Genomic DNA, 22,676 nt, shown 5'->3' on the forward strand with positions numbered 1-22,676 from the left:
CACACCAGGCAAATGCTGGGGCTGTACCTTAATTAAAGCCACAGCCGCTTCCTTCCCATTCCTAGGCCTTTCCTCTCCCATCTGTGTCGGTGCAACGTAAAACAAATAGCAAAAATGATCTGAAATAGCACTTATACGAAGGAACATGCAAGTCCTTTGCAGAGTTTCCTCAAATGGCTTTGTGAGGAAGGAGGTAACAGATTATGCCACAGCAGTGCCTATGTCCTTTAGTGATTTTTTTTGTTTTTTAATTATAAACTGTCCAAAGGAAAGTCACCTCCGTACCTCATACCATTGGGAGATTTTACTTGGCATTTTTTAAACATATAGTGTCTATAATAATTTTTTGCTTCTTACTAAGAAAATTACTGTTTAAATTGAAATTCTGTGTTCTTAATCTACCTGTAGAAAATTAATCCTAGCTATGGCTGAGAACGATATTGTTGGCTACTGAGCATGTGATTCTAAGCAGTGTATCGATGCATGGAACTGTCCGTGTGAATGGTGAGCTCATGACGCACGATTCAGCTGAGCGGTGCACTCACAGATCAGTGAGACACAAGAGACACACAGTTCATTATCAGAATACTGGACATTGGCAGGCAGCCAAACTTCCGCTGTGGGCGAGACATACAGAGCCATGGCTCACTGAAAGAATTGTATGCTATAATGGACTCTTGCTCTCAGCTTGTTTGAAAATAATACCCACTTGCATTCATTGTCCTCTTCTTACAGGGGGGTGTTAATAATTGTTGTATGTATTTGCAGTGTTAAAAAGGTAGTTAAAACATAATTCCAAAGTAGCTAGTAAGTAGGTAGGCTATTAGGTTATTCTATTTATTAATAAATCTTTGTATTATAACTTAGTTGACATTCGACAATTAATTCAACTCTTCTCTCTAGCCTACCCTATGACGAGTCATGCTCATGACTACTCAAAATCATCTGGGTTTTTTTATTGGGAAGAACTGAACAGTACATATTCTCAGTTTGTGTAGCGCATCATTGCACAAGACTTCAATAATCGAATCAGGGGGTTACTGGTGTAAATGAACAGTGAGCAAGTGAGCTGACTGATGCAGTAACTTAACTAAAGAGATGTTGAATCAGAAAACTGAGAATACATAGAAATTTTCAAGTTCTGTGAAATTTAAGAAAAGACTAACCAATTAATTGACTAGGAATTTGTGACATGGACGACAGCCTTAAGTGCAGATCATTGATGATTGTGTGTAGAGATATATTTTCATCTCATTCTATATACTTAATCAATGGAGTTGTCACTGTGGAAGAAAGGATTTGTAACATCAAAACTTGATACAAAGAAGTGGCTGCAGAAGAAACCTGAATCTGAAAGCTGGATGAGGTGTAGGAAAGCAGTTCATAGAATGAAGGCCAGATGGCAGCAGCAAGCATTGAATGCTGTTGTTGCTGTCTTATCAGTACACTACACAGATGTAATATGAATTGTGACTCTAGCGTACCATGAATTCGAATCACTGTATCGATTCAGTAACGTTAATGGAAACAAAATAATCGATTCAGTAAAATGAATAGAATATCCCTTCGTTAGAAGACAGACTACATTTAACTCTCACTAAATTATGCGTTGCATTCTGCCGTTGCCATTTGAGAGACAATATTTTCTTTTCAGCATCGGTAAGAGAACTAATAGACTGGCCCTGAATTTGAGTACTACTAAACCTTGAACTTCACTGCTTATTGTTGCAGTCTCTGCTTCATACACATCATTATTCTTGTTACTTGTCCTCTTGGTGCTGTCTTAATTCCTTTTCCTGCTAGGTGGTTTTTGCGATTTTTACCTCAGTGGATAAGTACCAGTATTTCAGTAAATTTGGATAAATATGAAGTAGGCCTACTGCTCCTGATTTTAATTTCCGCTTCACACAAGGGTTTAAAGTTTCCATCATTAACTACGGAACGGTACACCTTTATTATTAAATCTTCCAAAAAATGCATGTCACAGAGTCTGCTTTTGGTCGACAATTGCTTATCTTTCTGCAGAATAACTTTTGCCCACTTCTGGAACACGTTTTTTAGCGACAGAAGGATGGGCAAGTGTTGGGATTGGGAAGGTAGCAGCTGTGGCCTTAATCGAGGTACAGCCCCTTCTTTATAACTTTAACACAGCCCCCCCCCCCCTTTTTTTTTCAATGAAGATGGCTCAAAAGAGTCGAAACATCCATCTAATGATAGAGATATATATGTATTGAATACGACACATTAAATTTTTCTTTGTAAACGTGCTATTGTTAGTGCAAAGCAACTGCAGTGCCACACTCCAGCAGAGGCACGAACAACAATGTTTAGTGTGGAATGATAACAGTAGGTATTCTATTCGTCATGGTGATACTGTCAGTGCTGACTACTCTAGTTCATAGTTCATGGACATCAGATTCATTCTGATATTTAAGGCTTATTTTAGGCTATTTGAAGTCCTATTTCCTCAATACTGTAGCTATTTCTTAAAATATTGAACAACTCTGATGTTAATCCGTGGTTCATTATCTTTTACAATGTTTGTTCTTTTATTTCAGGTCAGCCATGCTGTGTATGTTACAAGGAGGATGGTCAGTGGTATCGAGCAACTATTCTCTCTGTGGAGCCAAAGACTGCTCAACTTAGGATACAATACGTAGATTATGGCAATGTGGAGCTTGTTGGTGTAAATGAGTGAGTGGTGGTAGCATTGACTTACTGTACTGGGTGTTTCAGATGAATACTCCGCACTAAGATGGGGTTGCTGTTCCCGGCAGGAACATACTCTGCAATATCCTGGGTTGCTGCACCAGGCAGGCAATTCATGTGGGAAGGAAAGTGAAAGGAACTTAACATTATTATATATCATTATTGTTGCATTATTCATCAAAATAGCCTTCTCCTTGTTCCACGTCCAGTGCTACTCTTCTTGTTATGTTATCTTGTTAACATTGCCGGTGTGATAGTTGTTGTTGCTTTATGTATTTCACACCCCAGGTCCATTGTTTCCGGGCTATGTTGTATAAATTTGATCGCACAAATACCCTCGTCAAAGTTCCATGTATTTAAATTGGACAATCTTGCAGACATAAGCTGATAAATCAAAACTACAAGGCACTACATGCATAAATTTGCATGGTAAATAACTTAATTTATACTTGCGATCTACTCTTAGAAAGCCTCCAATGGGCATGGTTGTCCAGCTGCAGACGCTAAGTTAGAGGCTGTTTGAATGGGTGCTAGTGCAGAAAACGAAAATCCACAGCCTGTTTCCAGTCATTCGACCGGGTCAGGAATGGAATGAATGAAGCCCCCATCTAGCGGCGACGATAAGAATTGTGCCGGCTGCCGAAGCCTGTCGCTCTCCTCTGGGGCAATGATTAATGAATGCCAGGTGAAATGAAATGATATTGGAGAGTGTTGCTGGAGTCACAGGGAAAACCGGAGTACCTGGAGAAAATCCTGTCTCACCTCCGCTTTGTCCAGCACAAATCTCGCATGGAGTAACTGGATTTGAACCACAGAACCCAGCGTTGGTAGGCCGGCGCGCTGCCGCCTGAGCCATGGAGGCTCGGGTGCTAGTGCAGATTGTTTGATAATTTTGTGCCCTTATATTGTCCCAGTGTGTGCGTATGCCACAGCTCTAGTACTTACGAGATTTTGCAACAATAGCTTCTCTCACCATATTTACTTTCTCCAGATCCCCTTTGCGGTGCCCCCAATAGGCGAGTCACCTTAAGCATACCTTGCTGACCTAGGCTCTTTTGTACATTCTAGACCATACTGTGGTCTGTATATCGTCTGTCTGAATATTGGTGTTTATGAAGTGCAGGTATTTGTTGTTCATTGTGATAACACTCTCCAAATATAAGCAGCGTATCCGTAAGTTACTTGTTTGTATAACATGGTTGTTCCATTGTTTTGCATTTGACTAGACAGAACGTTTACACACCGCAGCTGCTTTTACCCTGAGCAATCCAAGAAGCCCTCATGTGGTGTTTTAATAAATTGAGGTCCTATTGCTCCTGCGACATTTGGCATCTTCTCTGATTTCACGTTGTTGCATCTAGTCATTCAGTGCATCACATTGAAAACTCCTACTGGGAATCAAATAGACCCCATGTTCGGCTGCAACGTATGTATCTGAAGCACCCAATACATTTTTGTTTAACTGTGTTGTCATTACTTTTAACAGATTCCACTACAATGATGGACACACCCATCATTAACATTAACATGCAATGACTGGTACAGCCGTCATAGTATATGAGAGTTGTAAACTTTGTAAAAGTATACCTTTGGCAAGCGATTTATTTTGGCAATGATATTCTATTTTTATAATATTTATAGAGAGTATTTGTGTGTTTTACAGGCCAATTATCCAAAGGTCATTTCTTCAATATTTATATTTTCCTAAATTTTGTCATCTTATTTGTGGGTAAGCACCATTATGAGAAATATAACGCGACGAGGAGGAAAGAATTTGTCGGTTTTTTCGTAAAGGTACTGTGTAATGATGTCCCTTAATAGCCAAAAGAGCCACTGTTCCATTTTATTAATTTTTCAGGAGATGCAAAGAATGTTTTAGGAAATGTTGCTTTATCTTAATGTTAAAAGTGATAGCTCATGTGAAGTGTGCAACTTTTCTCTTTATGTTGATGCTCTTTTTTTCTTTTATTATTGGTTGTAACTAAAATAATTCTAAAATAAATATTAAAACTACAACGTTCGCCCTTTTGCCAAAAAGCCTCCATATTGCAATTAATACATTGTCCCTTTATTGGGGAATTTTATGGGACATTGGCTCTTTTGGTAGTAACTATTTGGGTTTCAGTTTTGCTGTGCTGAATCTCATTCTCCAGTAATTATTACTGAGAAGAATAAAATTGCACACAAATCATATCAACGTTGTTATATTTAATCTTATGTTCTGAAGTACTATTGTTTGTACATTTCTGCTTCTGGCTTGAAGTTTCTGCCAAAAAAGTGGAGCAAAGGGGATTACATGTTTGTTAACACTTCTTCAGTATATCAGTGTGCATTCAGTGCACTGTTTGCATCTTAAAGCACCCTAAACCATGTGATAAACTTAATGATCCATTCTGTATTAACTTACAACTGCAATCTGATAACATTTCTTATAAGGAAAATTTAAATCTTAAGTCCACTTATTCAATACAATTTATATAAACAAGTGCGTACTACAGTAGAACCTCGATAATTCGAAATCGATTAATTTAAAATCTCGCCTAATTCGAAGCAACTCTCATTCCCGGAAACATGAGGTACGGTTTTGCCTGCTATTTAAATCGTTTTATTCGAAACACGGATCATTCGTAATTCGAAGAACAATGTCGGTCCCGTTACCGAAATTCAGACTTTTAATTTGAAACTTCCTTTACATTTTGAAAAAAAAAGGTCTTTTACAGAGTAATTTAAATTCAAAATTTCTCCGCGTGATGAAAGAACACGTCTCCCGAAACGTGCAGGGGTAACTTAGCGCAATTTCACCTATTTTGGCTGTCTACAGTGTGCTTCATATCTGCTATGTTCGAGCGGAATTGTAATTATTTTGTATTTGTCGTTTTAAGGAATGCCACCATATCACATAGCAGGCAGTGTGCGGAGAGGTAGAATCCGCGAACACTGGCGATGCCGACAGTTGGCAAAAAAGCGTGGCTTATAGCCTATAATCAATTCATATGCACCAAACAATATTGCCAATGCCGATGAAACTGCATTGTTTCTTTGTTTTATTTTTTTAAATGCTGAGTCCAAACGGACACAGAGAGTTGCCAGTCGGAAAATGTACTGTGTTGCGATGCAGTGCACACAGAAGCGAGAAACTTCCTTACCCTGTCATAGGAAAATTTGAAAAGCCACAATGTTTTAAGGGTGCCGGGCACTTTCCATGCCTGTACAAGGCATCTAAAAATGCAAACAGTATGGTATTCCAGAAGATAAAGCATTTGCACAGGGGAGCCAGCATAATTTTTCCTCGTCTTTGAATCTTTTTCTTTCTTCCTTTCGTTGAGTGAGGTTATGTTTGCCATTAGCATAGTGGCTTTAATCCAGTTCATTTATTTTTTTATGTTAATACAATGAGCCATGAAAACCTACGTTCCTTATTTATGTTTGCCATTGTTTTATACAAGTGCATTATTTGAATAATATAAATGCACCTTGTTGGATACATTTCTGAAATAGTTTTTTCCATGGCATTTGAAAAGTTTAAACTGAGAATCAAGGTGATTGCATGCGTTAATGGGTCTTAGAAGTGCCATGGAGGGAAATCATATATACAAGTATAGTCACCGTACTGTTGTAAATTGGATGGAAGCGAGAGACTTTCTCCCCTCGCCATTGGAAAGTTCGATAAGCCGCGATATTTTAAGGGCGTGGGGTACTTGCCGTGCAAGCACAAGGCATCTAAAATGCATAATCCAATGAATAAAGCACTTACACAGGGGAGCCAGTATAGATTTCTCCTCGTCTTTGAATCATGTTTTCTTTCATTTTATTTCACTGCGTGAGGTTATGTTTGCTGGTGAGTTATCCAAGTGCATTATTTGAATTCTGTAAATGCACCTTGTTGGATACATTTAGTAAATAGCTTCTTTTTTTTTCTTCATGGCATTTGAGAGCTTTAAACTGTGAATCAAGGTTAATTGCATGCAGTAACGGGTCTTAGAATATATTGTGATGCCGCAAGGGTTGGCATTTCTGAAGTATGTGTTGGCGGTTAATTCTAAATCACGTAATTCGAAGTCCGATTTTTGCGTCCCAACACCTTCGAATTAACGAGGTTTCACTGTATTAATACTTGTTTTGGACCCTTTTGGGCCTTCTTCAGTTAATAATCGTAGGTAGAGTTAATAGTTTAAAATAAACAAGATTCTTATATTTTTATTAAGTTTGACTTTAAAACAATACAACCCCACTGGCAAGATAAAAGTGGATCACTTTGTAAAAATTGAATTGGAAATAAACAAACACCAACAAACAGACAAAGATTCCACTAAGAGAAGTTTTATGGTATAATAAACATGTATTCAACAATTTTGGAGATACGAGGTAGAGAGAGAAGAGACCTAAATGATCTTCCTTACTTACTTATCTGGCACTACAGTCCTTGTCGATCACTTGTCTCCTCCAGTTCCGTATTCCTAGTCTTCTCAAAGCCGCCTCTACATCGTCCAGCCGTCGTAATCTTGATCGTCCCACTGAACGACTTCCCTCGGGCTTGGTGACTAAAACCTTACAAACCGTTATTCTCGTCATTATTCCATATTGAAAAATAGCTAATCACAAAGTTTATACAAGGAGTAATTTTAATGCCACCTATTCAATACAATTTATTTCACTATAGTGTGGTTAAATACACATGGAAATTACCAGAGATTTGAAGGGTACATGTTTCGCCCACTATTTATTGGGCATCATCAGCCTCAATCAATCTTAAAACACACATGGTCTAAGGAGTCATAAGAACTTACATAAAACGTATTGATGAATATTTACAAATGTTAATATTGTGGATGCAAAATGTTGACAGTACAAAAATATCGAATAAAACAGAACTTATACTAAAATCACTTTGAAAAATAGACATGTTCGTCTAAAAGTAATTGTCACACATTGTTTTTAAAACGTTTCCATGTCTAACACTGAAATGATCTTTTTGATGAAAAGCTTGAACAATATATATTACATTATGAAAACAGAATATAAAAAATAAGGCGTCAACAGGATAAGAACAAGACGGTTGAAAGATACAGTATATGCTCATGTTTGAGGCCAATATTTAAAATAAGGATGGGAATATGTAGTTGAATTGGAGGCGGTGTAGTTTAAGACATCTTGGAAAGTTGGATAAAAATCGTGGTATGTCGTGAAGTGCTAAAAAGCATCAAAGAATTTGCCATAAAACGCTGCTACAATATCAAATAAAAGAAGGTAGGCTGGACGACAGTTTCGTGTAACCAGAAAATGCCTCCTGTGGATGTCCGTAGTAAACAATGTTGTCAATCTGGAATGAAACGGAAAGCTAACTTGACGACGGGAAATTAGGCCAAGAATATATCACTGAAAACTACATGTTGAATAATGTGTACTTACTTATTCTCAAGATGTAATGTATGTGCTAATGTATCTGCAGCTTTAAGTTTGAAGTTCCTACTTCCAGTGTAGTATCAACGCTGTGGAGGTGTTGGGGAATGCTGAGGGGAAGAGGGGATACCGGTAGGCGGAGCCTCATGTGTTGTAGCCAGTATAGGAGGGGCGTTACTTGAAGGAGCAAGTATGGCGTCGGTATTTAACGAAATAGAGGGAGTCTTTAATTCTAAGGATTTAAATATCTGAGGGACATCTATGGTTTGGGTTGATCGTATTCAATAACTTAGGCATTGAAATATGTAGCGGACTTCTGACTTCCGTGTCTTCATTAAGATTACAATCTTTATTATATGTCCTGTCCAAGAAAATGTAAATACTCTCTAATTCATTCAAAAGTTTACCTTTGCCTGTATTCCTGATTATTGTGAGATCTTTTTCTATTGTAGTGAACCGGTGTCCAGTTTCCTTCATGTGGGTGCTCATTGCCGATTATTCTGTTTTTCGGCATTGAAATGTTCCATGTACCTTATATAAAAGCTGCGCCCAGTCTGTCCAACATAAGATTTTCCACACTGAGAACATGTTAATCTATAAACTTCTGAACCTGAATATCTATTATTGTCGTAATTAATCTTATTATGATTAAAAAATATGTTTTGAGTTGTGTTAATTGTTCGAAAGGCTACGTTCATTTCCCGTCGTCAAGTTAGCTTTCCGTTTCATTCCAGATTGACAACATTGTTTACTACGGACATCCACAGGAGGCATTTTCTGGTTACACGAAATTGTCGTCCAGCCTACCTTCTTTTATTTGATATTTTAGCAGCGTTTTATGGCAAATTCTTTGATACTTTTTAGCACTTCACGACATACCACGATTTTTATCCAACTTTCCAAGACGTCTTAAACTATACCGCCTCCAATTGAACTACATATTTCCATCCTTATTTTAAATATTGGCCTCTAACATGAGCTTATACCGTCTTGTTCTTATCCTGTTGACGCCTTATTTTTTATATTCTGTTTTCATAATGTAATATATATTGTTCAAGCTTTTCATCAAAAAGATCCATTTCAGTGTTAGACATGGATTGCTTTTTAAAAACAATGTGTGACAATTACTTTTAGATGAACATTTCTATTTTTCAAAGTGATTTTAGTATAAGTTCTGTTTTATTCAATATTTTTGTACTGTCAACATTTTGCATCCACAATATTAACACTTGTAAATATTCATCAATACGTTTTATGTAAGTTCTTATGACTCCTTAGACCATGTGTGTTTTAAGATTGATTGAGGCTGATGATGCCCAATAAATAGTGGGCGAAACATGTACCCTTCAAATCTCTGGTAATTTCCATGTGTATTTAACCACACTATAGTGGAATAAATTGTATTGATTAGGTGGCATTAAAATTACTCCTTGTATAAACTTTGTGATTCACTAAAACCTTCCATGCCGGGCTGAGTGGCTCAGACGGTTAAGGCGCTGGCCTTCTAACCCCAACTTGGCAGGTTTGATCCTGGCTCAGTCCGGTGGTATTTGAAGGTGCTCAAATACGACAGCCCCGTGTCGGTAGATTTACGGGCACGTAAAAGAACTCCTGCGGGACTAAGTTCCGGCACCTCGGCGTCTCCGAAGACCTTAAGAAGTAGTTAGTGGGACGTAAAACAAATAACATTATTATTATTATTATTATTATTATTATTATTATTATTATTATTATTAAAACCTTCCATGGTACTCGCTGCTTCTCCATTCGCTGCACATGTCCCAACCGCCGTAATCTTCTAACCCTTGCATCTGCAGTTACTGACGGATTCTTGTAGAGGTCATACAGCTCTTTGTTGGTCCTAATTCTCCAGCCACCCTTCTCATATACTGCACCATATATCTTCCTCAACACTTTTTGTTCCCATGCGTCCAAAGTATTTCTAATTTGTTGTGCAATTGTCCATGTTTCCGATTCATACATAACTACAGGTTTTACAATCGTTCTGTACACTGTTAACTTCAGCTGCTTTTTTTTTTTTTTTTTTTTTGCTAGGGGCTTTACGTCGCACCGGCACAGATAGGTCTTATGGCGACGATGGGATAGGAAAGGCCTAGGAGTCGGAAGGAAGCGGCCGTGGCCTTAATTAAGGTACAGCCCCAGCATTTGCCTGGTGTGAAAATGGGAAACCACGGAAAACCATTTTCAGGGCTGCCGATAGTCGGATTCGAACCTACTATCTCCCGGATGCAAGCTCACAGCCGCGCGCCTCTACGCGCACGGCCAACTCGCCCGGTCAGCTGCTTTGAGATGTTTGTTGATTGCAACAAGTTATGGAAACTATAATAGCATCTGTTACCTGCTGCTATTCTTGCCTTTATCTCTACTGGTACTACATTATTTTCTGTAACTATTCCTCCCAATACTTGAACTTGTTTACTCTTTCAAACCCTTCAAACTGTTCTGTACCTCTCCACCTTTTTATTTCTGGTGTTGGTCATATATTTTGTTTTCTCCTTACTTATGACCAAGCCCAGTGTAGCCGCTTCACTTTCCAAAACTGTGTAGTTCTTGAGGAGGTACTTTCTATTCCTCCCAAGCATGGCTATATAATCTGCAAAAGCCATTCTCTGGGACGTTCTGTTGAATATAGTGCCATCTAATTTGCTTGGCAGTTTGTGCACGATTCCTTCCAATGCCAGATTAAACAGTGTAGATGATACAAAATCTCCTTGTTTTAGTTCTCGAATGATTGGAAAATTATTGGTATGTCTGCCATTTGCTTTTATTTTGCAGTTGGTGTTGCTTAGCGTCATTTTCACAAGTCTAACTAACTTTGGTGGTATTCCCAAATCCTGTAACACCTTAACAAGCCTCCTTCTATTAACACTGTCATAGCCTGCCTTAAAGTCCACATTAAGTTTATGAACCGTTATATTGTACTCCTAACACTTCCCCATTATTAATCTGAGGGTGAACATCTGGTCCGTTGTTGTTCTTTCCTCCCTAAACCCACACTGGTATTCTCCTATAGTGGCTTCTGCCTATGGTTGTAGTCTGTTGTTCAATATCCTAGAAAATATTTTATATACTGCATTAAGCAATGCTATTCCTCCATGATCATTACACTTTGTTCTATCACCCTTTCTATATATTGGTACAATAATGCCTGTGTTCTTATTTGTTGGCACTACCTCGCTTCTCCAAATATTCTTTATCAATCTATGCATTTCCTTTAAAAACTCTATACCACCATACTGAAATATTTCACTTGGTATCTTCTCCCACAGCTCTATTACTTCTCATCTCCTTTGCAGTTTTAGTTACCTCTTCCAATGTTGGTTCATAGCTGTCATGTTGTTCCTCCTGTTCCTCATCTAGCAGTTTCTGGGTTTCATCTGATTACAGCAGTTCTTTTGAATATTCTTCCCATCTTCCAATAATTTTCCTTTCATCATCGTCCCTGCACATTGTTGTACGAGGCTGCCATCACTGTTTTATCTCCTTTATACCTCTAAACATTTTTCTTACGTCCTTTTTGTTTCTACATTCTACATTCTTCAATGTCTTTAAATCTGTTTTTCTCAAATTCTCTCTCTTTCCTTCTGCAGATAGTTTTTTTTTACTTTTCTTCTCTTTCCTTCATAGTTCTGTCTGAGCATCTTCCTTGCGCTGTTTCGTTCTTCTATTGCCTTCTCACATTCCTCATTGTACCACTCCTTTCGCTTATCTCTGTTTTCCTGAACCAGCTTGGAGTCCATTGTTTGCCGTATTGCTCTTTCCATTTTTTCCCCAGTGTATCACGGGGCTTGCTGCCTCCTCCTCAACAGTAATCGCTCTTATTGCTTCTTTCATTCCTCTTTGAAATTCCCTTCTTTCCTTTCCATCGGTGCTGATTATAGTTACATTATACTTTTTATCCCTTTCTACTTGGTTATAGATGGTTGTTTATATCCTCTGCCTGTACTTTACCATTACCATATAGTGGTCTGAATCAGCATCTGCCCCTCTCATCACCCTAACATCCCTTATATCTGTGCCATGCCTTCTTTGAATAAGCACATGATCCGATTGACTGTGATTCCATCTGGTGAAGTCAAAGTTCCTTTATATATATATCCTTATGTGGGAAAATAGTGCTGCTTATGGTGAGATTTTTGCTTACCGCAAAATCAACCAGCCTCGTCCGTTGTCATGGCACTCTTCATGTAAACTATACTTTCCCTCATTTGGCTGATACAGTTTCCCATCCAACCTTGGCATTCATATCTCCTTGAATTACTTTCACTTTCACATCATTTTCAGAAATTGTATCATATTGTTCATAAAAGGAATCTTTAACCTCATCATTCGTTCCTTCTGTTGGAGCATGAGCACAGATCAATGTTGTATTGTAGAATTTCATTTTAACTTTGTGTGCATGACCTGCCATTAATTGGTTCAAAGTTCAATATTGCCGCCTTGTATGCTCTGTGTACATGAAAGCCTGTTCCAAAATTAGCTGGCCCACTATTACTACAAAACATTGTGTAGTTCCCCGAATCAATCGTGTATGTTTCCTTCCATCTAATCTCCTGCAAAGCTGCTATTTCTATCTGGTACTTCCTCAGTTGATCTTTCACATTCCTGAAAGCTCCTGCTGTATTTAAACTCAAGACATTACATGTAGCCATTATTAGATCAGTCTGTGTCCATTGCTTGGTCGTCGCCGTTGAGAATGTCCGGTTTCTACACGTGTTCGACATTTTTGTGACTATTTTTTACATGGCCGAGAAGTCACCCCTGCGCACAACCAACAGGGGGTCTGCCCCTTCGCAGCCTGTTGGGTGGCTGCCTTTTCTGTCGGGGATGGTCCCTTAGTCTTTGAGGATCCCTCCTATTCCTACAAGGCAGTAGGCTGCTAGTGTTAACCTCAGTTGTCAGGTGCCCCTTACCCCATTTACACCGTACCAATAAATTTTATTTCCGCCTTCACTGCCATTAAAATCTTTACCGTAACCCTGGTTAGGGCACCTTACAAGGTACTATCACCCAATGCAAGCGATCCAAGGTTGGTCCTGACTTGTGACAGGTAGAGCCTGGCTTCCTCAACAGAGGTCCAGGTTGGTTGCGTTAAATGATCTTCCACGAGCAGCTTTTTAACCGTAAGTGCTAGATGCTGATTTTATTGCTCTCGCAGAGTCTTCTCGGCTAAGAGGCATTTTTACTCATTCTTGATTAGTTAGCTGGAAAATTTGTAATTTTCGATAACAGATCAATCTTAATTTTAATGTGTTTATTTAAAACTATTAACCTTATCCATGATTATAAGCTGAAGAAGGCTCAAAAGGATCTCAAATGTGGTATTAAGTAATTGTTTATATACATTGTATTGAGTAGGTTAATTTGACTTTTATAATTTCTTTATAAGAAATGTCAGATTACTGCAAACCATCACAAAGCCACCTCTTAACAGTGTCCTTTTGGAGGTATGACTGGAGATAAAATCACGACTCATCTGTGAAGAGCACTATTCACCACTGCTCCACAGTTCAGTTCCAGTATTGACACGCAGATTCTAATTGTGCATACCAGGGGCAATTCTTCTTGACCTCAAGACTTCCAGAAGTCTTTGTACAGTCTTCCCATAGCAACATTTCTTACCACTTCTGGTATAATTGATCCACTATTGGAAATTATAAATTTCCAACTTGCTCATTGTTGGTTGCCGGCATTTTGCTCCAGTGTAATTTGGGCTCATCAGTTGGTAACTAGTGCACTTACCAAGATGGATGACTAGTGCATATAGTGGAAGCCACTGCACAGGTTACTTGGAGCCACAGACAGAGCCAATGCATTAAGAGAGACTTAATTTCTTTTACAAAAACTACCGAGCTCGATAGCTGCAGTCGCTTAAGTGCGGCCAGTATCCAGTATTCGGGAGATAGTAGGTTCGAACCCCACTGTCGGCAGCCCTGAAGATGGTTTTCCGTGGTTTCCCATTTTCACACCAGGCAAATACTGGGGCTGTACCTTAATTAAGGCCACGGCCGCTTCCTTCCCACTCCTAGCCTTTCCCTGTCCCATCGTCGCCGTAAGACCTATCTGTGTCGGTGCGACGTAAAGCAAATAGAAAAATTTTTTTTTACAAGAACTATGCCTGCTAGGCCATCAGATGATGCAGATTTTTGTTGCCATAGGAAACTTGAATTTTTGTCCTGAATGAGTAAATTCATAATTCAAATATAGCCTAATTGGTCTATTATTGGAAATTATACATTTTTCAGCTAACTGATCAAGAATGAGTAAAGATGCTTCTTAGCTGAGAAGATGCTGCGAGAGCAAAAAAATCAACACCTAACCTTGAGGGTTAAAAAGGTGTTCATGGAGGATCATTTATGATCTCTTCTCTCTCTGCCTTATATAATTGTTGAATACATGTTTCTTAACTCATAAAACCTCCCTTAACAGAAGCTGTCCTTGTATGTTGGTGTTTATTTATTTACAATTCAATTTTTACTAAGTAGTCCACTTTTTCTTGCCAGTCGGGTTGTCTTTTTTAATGACAACCTTGTATGGAATATGATAGAGTAGAATTGAGGAAAATACCCTAGAATTCAAATTACTTTAGTGTCATGTGTGTTACACATTTTGAAGAAAACAGACTAAATAATATTCAAAATGCAATGCAATTATTGTTGGCAAGAATTTGAATTTTAATTATTTTAACATTTTCTACTTCACCCCTTGTTATTGTATCCAGCATTTCTATTCCTATGTGTAAGGTTGGAAATTTTACTTTCCGTAGTTCCTTGAAAATCGGAGGCGGATCTAGGATTCTCTAAAGGCAGGGGCTAAATTTAAAATTTAAAAAAAAAAAAAAAAAACACAAAGTAAAAATGAGTAATTGGGACATTTTACTTCCATAGTGATGAAATTTTCCAAATTCATTTTAAGGAAATTGTTCCAGTATAGTAAATGCTAGTTATGGTAATTTATTTATATTTATTCCTCCACAAAATTTCATTACATTATGCTTAAAGTACTACTTCAACTTAACTATTTACAGTTACATATTAGTAGTTCACATCAATCAACATATGACTGACCAGTCAGAAATATCCAGCCTACAGTGTTTAACAAGCAATCTTTAACATTTATTGCCTTTTCCTTATGGATGTTTGCTAATACAAGGCCATTAAGTCGGTTTCCTCCCATAGTACTTGTATGTATTTAGTTTATGTAGGGCCGAGAGCCTCTCTCTGTAGAGGCTGTCATGACTGGCAGTGTGGCAGATGTTTTTAGCAGTAGTCTAATATTGGGAGAGTTTATTTCATAGAGCTAATATATGCAAATTTTTGGTCTTCTATTTTCTTCCGAATGAGACGTCCAATTATCCCTCCATAGGGATTTTCTGCTCTTAATTCAGCACCCGTTTCTGTGCAATCTTGTTCATGCACCTCTGCTGCTTTAATAATTTTGTTTACTGAAAACTTTGAAAAATTACTGGGTATAACCCCTTCTAAAGGGGTCACTTCGTAAACATTATCACAAAGGGTAATTAAGGGGTCGACAAAAAAAAAGAAAAGCAAGAATAGTCTATTATGTTTCTGGCGTAGTCCTCAGAATCCTTAGTTGACACATTCATTCTTTGAGTTTGCCTGCCGCAAATAGTAAACTGACCATTTTTTCCATGGCTCAAAGCGGGACACACTGATTCCAACAGCCTACGCATAAACGAGAGGTCAAATTTTGACACGGCTATTTTTTACACGTTGAAATTGGTATTGCAATATTTCTCCTACACATTTTAAGATAAAATTATAATAATACAATACCTTCCTTTGGGATACATTCCAGTGTTGTACTTCTCAGAGGATATAATTAGCTGTAACAACTGTGGTGATGATTTCAAAAACTTATGAAACTCTAAACAATTCTGCAAAAAGTTAAACTTGATCATTAACAAAGCCTTAAGAGTAGAAAGTTTCAGGTGAGATTTTTCAGATGTCCACAGTTTGTTCATTTGAGAAAAAACTCGTTCAACTGAAGCATTAGTTCCGGGAAGAGAAAAATTATACTGTGCCACTATTGAGAGTTGACTGTGTGTTATATTGTTTTCCTTGAAGTGAAGAAAAACCTCCGTCCACCTTTTGTCTACTGAAACTTCTGCATCATTACAATTGGATATTTTCTCTGCAGTGGCATATTTGGTTAAGCAGGAAAATTGATCAAATAGTTCCGAGTCATTCCCACTGTCAAAAAATCCTTTACTTTCTGCAAAATTACATTTTTCGACATCAGACTGTTCAGGAACAGTTTTTAGTGCTGCCCATTGGAAATTGTTCTTGTCTTTAAAATGACCAGACCATTGGTCTAAATACTCTATACAGGTCTCATAAAATGTTCCTCCACTTCTTCAACATTCTTCCTACTTGCTAATCCTTCATCTTCAAGCGCACCAACAAGAATTCTTACCTTATGTGGTAAAAACTTGAGACAACTTATCTGAAAGATTGTCTTTTAGCTCACTGATGGCTTCCATAACCTCTGTTGCAAAAATTAGCTCACCTTCAATTTTCAATACTACTTTGTGGAAAGAACTGGCTTGTGTGAAGATAAAATTTAACCACACCTCTGAAATAGGATCTTGATAGAAATGTCTCAAGGAAACTGGACATTTTGTTTGACTTAAGAAGTATGATTTCATTCCTTGGTACATGTCAAGCATTCTCTTCGCTGCTGGCATGAGTGCTAACCACCTTGTTTTGCTATACCCAAGAACTTGTTTATACTCAGTTTCCACAAAATCACAGAACTCTTTCAACTGTTCAACTCTGACTGTGTTATGTGACCAATTATGTTCTCTACATCAATAGGTAAATGATCACAAGAAGACTATATCGCATTATGTATAATATGAGCATCACATCCTATACCAATCAAGTCCCTACCCAAAAAACTGTTCAGTTTCCTGAAAGTATCATTAAGTCCTTTCCTTGCTGACTCTCCAAAATTACTGTATGTATTATCACCACAAAACCCAATGATTTTACTTGCAATATCATTTTTTACTAGCACTTCTTCCAAGTTTTTCACAAAAATGTCTGATGTTTCACTGGGTTATGATCGAAGGTCCAGCAGTTTCACTTGAACACCATCATAGGGGTCATAAAACTGAACAACAACCAGGAACACCCTAAACATTCTTGTGGTTCGAGGCATTCACTTGCAGTGTAAAGCAATGTGCCTTTCCAAGTTGTTGTTTGATTTGTTGCTCAGATAAGGGGCAAACACTTAGTAATTACACATTCACATTTTGTCCATGCACATCTGAATTTGGGCTCGAAACTTGTTTGGAGAAGTTTTGAAGTGCAGTCACATGAGCGAAAGCTTTGATTTTCTTTAGCTGTGTGGTATGGTAAGCCCAGGCTCCTTCAGCAGCTGTGATTTCAAAGTCCTTGGACGTAGGTGTTGCACTCTTGAAAAAACTCGTCAATGCTTTGCTTGAACTTGCAGTACTTTTAGCAGATTTATGTTTGGTAGATTGCAAATGTTTCGTTATATCATGTCCACCGTCGTGTGCAACGCTAAATGCCGCCTTACAAGACTGACATCGAACATCATTGTTGGATATTGTTCTCTTAATAAATGGGAATTTATTTTGCAAATCCGTATTAAATATGCATTTGCGTTTAGGCATTGTGCAATCACAGAAAAGAAACCAAACGTTCTAAACCACACCACATCAAGCCAGGAAGCAGGAACTATTGTGAAGTCTGAACGAGAAACAGAAGTTTTGAGTATCGATATTGTGAATAATGAATCGATATAGATAAATGACTTTTTACCAGTTTCTACTGAAGTGCGATGTTTAAAATTATCAATCTGCAAAGCGGGACATTTATACGTCCCCAGAGTTTTTGAGGGACAGCAGGACAGAATGCTTAAAAGCGGAACTATCGCGCCAAATCTGGGACGTCTGGTCAGTTCACAAATATGTACATACCTGCTAACTTTCCCAATTTAGGCGGGAGACTCCCGATTTTCGACAGTTCTTCCCGCCTCCCGATTATTCTATTATTTCTCCCGATTTTAGCTTATTTTTTGGTGAACTTCAAACATATGTTTTCAAATCTCGCCATTTCAGCCTTTTCATGCCAGTAGGCGGAAGTCCTTCGCTCATTGGCTGCTTTCAAACGAAATATCTATGTTTATTAATGCAAGAAATGTGCGCGAATGTACGATGTTTATTGAAATTTGTATATCGCGACACGTATATCAATTGTCAATCTCTCGTTCTTGCATGCTACGTTTATGTTCGTTCACCAGTCTAGTCGATTCTAGAGAGTGTAGAGACTAGTCACTAGATATGGAGTCTTTCTTAGTAATTTAATGGCAGAATTTCAATGATAATGACTAGTGACTTTTCTATCTAGGGATTTTATGAGACATTTGGAGACAATTCTGACTAATTTTAATTTATCTCAATATAAATAGAGTAAGAGTTTTGTCTGTACATTGCACAGAATTTAAAAAGAATGATATTTCCGAATCAGTCATGACCACAGTAACAAGGCGAAATGTACGTTTTAATTTTCTGTCATTTCTGTCTGTACATGTATGTATGTACGTACGCTCATCACTAGGAAACGGCTGAAGAGAATGTAATGAAAATCGGTATATATAACGTCACGGAATAAGTCGCTACAATCTAGGCCATGAATAATTTTATTCACACACGTATAAATGTCCCGCTTTGCAGATTGATAATTTTAATTTTAAACATCGCACTTCAGTAGAAACTGGTAAAAAGTCATTTATCTATATCGATTCATTATTCACAATATCGATACTCAAAACTTCTGTTTCTCGTTCTATTTACTGAACATGACACACGGTCATAAAATAAAAATACAACTCACAACAATGGTTTCCAACAAACTTCACAAAAGGTGAAGGCGGAAAGGTAAATATGGTCAGGCCAAAAACCAAAAGAGAGAGAGGGTCACGCGCAAGCATGGTGCCCAGGATTAGTAATAAACAAGAAGTTGCTAAGGAAATAGTATATTAAAAAAATAAAAAAATAAAAAAAAAATGAAAAAAAAAGCAAGAGGCCAAGAAAATGCTGTGATAAGAACAAACAAACAACACAACCATACAATGTGATATGCGTTCTACATATCTCGCATTCAAACACTCATGCAATAGGTTAAAAGGAACCAACGAACAGGGAACGTACGACAGAGAACAGTCAGAGAAAAAGAGAAAAATAGTGTAGAAGTACGGTTCATAAATATCTTGCATGGATTTGCGAGGCCAAAACCCACACAACATCGGAGACCCAATTCAAATCATCAATACGTCTGTCATATATAACTCGAATGCCAACACAGCACCAGTCTCCCATGTACTTGCTTTTCCGATACACAACCACATAGCGGAGACATCGGATAGCAAATTGGTACACGAATAATAAGATGGAGACCTCCACAACATGAACCATAAAGTCGATGTAACACACTTCCAGTGTGCAACCGCTCATTCACTCAATTTGCCTCATTTGCACTCTTGTATTACCTCATTTCGACTACTGTGACACCGTGTACAACGACCTGACTGCTACTCTTAACGACAGACAATGCGCACAAAACGCTTGCATTCGCTACATATGTGACCTACGTTACTTTGACCATGTTACACCTGCCTACGATGAACTCGGTTGGCTAAAACTCAAACAGCGCCGTAATCTTCATGCTTTATGCCTTCTTCATCGAATACTCTCCTCATGCTCACCTCCCTACTTGTACAGTAAATTTCACCACCTCTCATCCAATCACAGTTTCGGAACACGGTCAAAATCTGATACACTCTTATCTATTCCACCTCACCACACCATACGATACACAAACTCATTTGTTATTTCTTCGGCACGACAGTGGAATACACTACCCGTCTCTGTTAGAGGAGCCTCACCTGCTAGTTTTAGGCAACTTTGTCACCGCTACCTAGTAAGTAATAGATGAAGTCCTATATTGTTATTTGTATGTTAAGGAAATTTTTGTAGATTTGGCCTTCCTCAAACTATAGACTCACTGTTATTATCAAGGTTAATTGAAATTAGGTAATCATGTCATAATTGTGTAAATAATCATCTTCATCATCATCATCATCATCATCATTTTCCAATTTTTAATTTTTTGCTTTTCATCATAATATTGCATTGTTTAGTAGTTACAAGATGTTTCAATTGTAGGCCTAAGTCTATTTATTTTAATTTGCACATGTAGATACTGTATTTTCTGGTTAGATGGAAGAGAGGGCCTAATGGCCTTAACCCTCTACTGGCCAAATTATTTTGTTGTGTTTTAAAAAATTGTCTCTGCCATATACTAGGTAAATATGTTGTAAACTACACATAAATGCAGTTTTTATTGAATTTTCATTTTTGATTTTCAAAAATTAGGTTTGTGACTTCCAGGTCACACTGGGCAGTAATGTTCTGATATGTGAAAATTGACTCATTTATAAAATAACAGTCTCATAAAATATTCAAGATGCTTACCTTTGGTTTCTATATTTTTTATGCATATAATTTGTTAGTAATAACACAAAACATAATTGTAAAACTAGCTATCCGCCATGTGCCTGGGAAATGCTCCCAACCATATATTTGGCGCTTCCTGGTGGCTTATGCATATAACTATTAAACTATAAACAGTTGAAAATCACACAGCCATACTGTAACTTGAAAGTTACACTGGGAAGTAGTGGCTCAAGTGCATTCTAACAGTAGAAAATGTGTACAGAATGATGTGTGACTTCAAAGTCACATTGGGCAGTAGAGGGTTAATCTTGCCAGACAAAATAAATCCATTGTATTGTAATAAATATGTCTAGTTGTGATACCAAGAAAAACATAAGCTAATATAAATGTCACATGGACAACAACAGTATGAACCAAGACGGGCCACAAAATAAATAAAAAGCTACGGAGATAAAAAAGATAGTAGCCAAGCATAATGCCACATGGTGATATAAAGCAAACATGTCCCACATGACCAATCATCACCCCCCCACAAAAAAAAAAGGGAAAATGGTGAAAGAACCGTAAAAATAGTAGTTAAAATACCTTAATCAGGCCATACATGTAAGTGCAATAAAGCATGTTGGAAACCTCAGAGATCACTAGTGATTACAACTTAAAATGGTTGAAATAATGCTTTTAAAAACAAGCCTCAAGAATTATCGTGTCGCTCTCCATTACACTTCAACAAGATGAAATCTTAGAAGAAGAGCCATGGAAAAGCTAGACAAGATCGGGGAACATAATGTCGTAACACCACAGGACGACACAGGCGACATACAGTGGAACCTGGATTCTCCGTTTTTGGAGGGACCATGGAAAAAAAACGTACAACACGGGAAAACGAAAAATCCGGGAACAAATGAACCATCAACAATTTGGCTACTAAACATCACAAAAATGAAATATGTATAATTATAATCTTACAAACGCCCCTAAACCAAACCTAACTACAGCCCCAGTGGGACTTCTGCCTACCAAGCAACCGCCGTCGGTCCAAAAGCCTGCAGATTGCGAGGTGACGCATGGTCACTGTGTCGAATCCCCTCGGCCATTATTCCTGGCTCTCTAGACTGGGGTCGCCATATCACCATTAAATAGCTCCTCAATTAAAGGTAATCGTAGAATGACTGAACCTGGAACCAGCCCTCATATCCAGGTAAAAATGCCTGATCTGGCCAGTAATCGAACCCCCCCCCCCAGCTGAGAGGCAGGCAAGCTAGACCACGGGGCTGGCTTCAAACGTTAATTACTGGTATGAGACTTAAAAATCTCAAAACTTTACATTCATTTTTACCGGGGAAACTTTGTCAGTTTCCTCTGAAAACTTCGTCATATTCCTTTGAAAACTTCTTTCACTTCAGCAACTTTGATCTCTTCGAAAAATCTAATACCCGTAACACCAAGCCAAACAACAATCAACTACAAGTATTTTTTCATTCTCTAATCTAATAAAATAAAGCACATTAGATTCAAAAGCATTGAACATTATGGCAGAACCCCCTTTTTTTTTTATAAATCTTCCATTGTAATTTGGTCACCGGTATACTGTTCCTAGTCAGTTTATGGAAATCTTATACCGCGTAAATTAGGTCTAAATCGACTTTTAAAGGTTATGTTGAACTTGATAATATGGTTTTGAAAGTATCAATTCTCAAGTTCTCGAATGCATTATATTTAGTTCTGCCCGTCACTAATCACAATCAAATTGGAAAGAGAAAAAATATCATTAACACTTACGAAATTACGATTATTCACGACCTTGAGCTCAGCTGGAAAGTGTGCTCGCTGTAAATGTCGGTACGAGTGCGTAATAACAGATACAAAGTTTTTAAATGTAACGTGCACAAATAAAACAACTGCGGCTTCTATAACATTTTAACACAAAAACGTGAAATTCCCAGTCCTATATTAGGACGAAAACAGTAATAGGCAATCCCAAAACCTCCCATGGCTTTATGTATGTAAGGTGCAATATCTCTTCTGGTCTTGATAACACAAT

At 37.9% G+C, this 22,676-nt stretch overlaps 1 protein-coding gene across 2 annotated transcripts in view; it reads left to right on the forward strand.

Moving 5' to 3' along the window:
- qin overlaps positions 1-22,676 on the forward strand; it is an 870,645-nt gene that overhangs the window by 798,476 nt on the left and 49,493 nt on the right. For both annotated transcript variants that reach the window (XM_067138014.2, XM_067138015.2), the window contains one exon: positions 2,559-2,694. In XM_067138014.2, coding sequence (XP_066994115.1) covers positions 2,559-2,694 — 136 coding nt within the window. The remainder of the gene's footprint in view (positions 1-2,558; positions 2,695-22,676) is intronic.

Source organism: Anabrus simplex, chromosome 1 (assembly GCF_040414725.1).
Source record: "Anabrus simplex isolate iqAnaSimp1 chromosome 1, ASM4041472v1, whole genome shotgun sequence".
Taxonomy (NCBI): domain Eukaryota; kingdom Metazoa; phylum Arthropoda; class Insecta; order Orthoptera; family Tettigoniidae; genus Anabrus; species Anabrus simplex.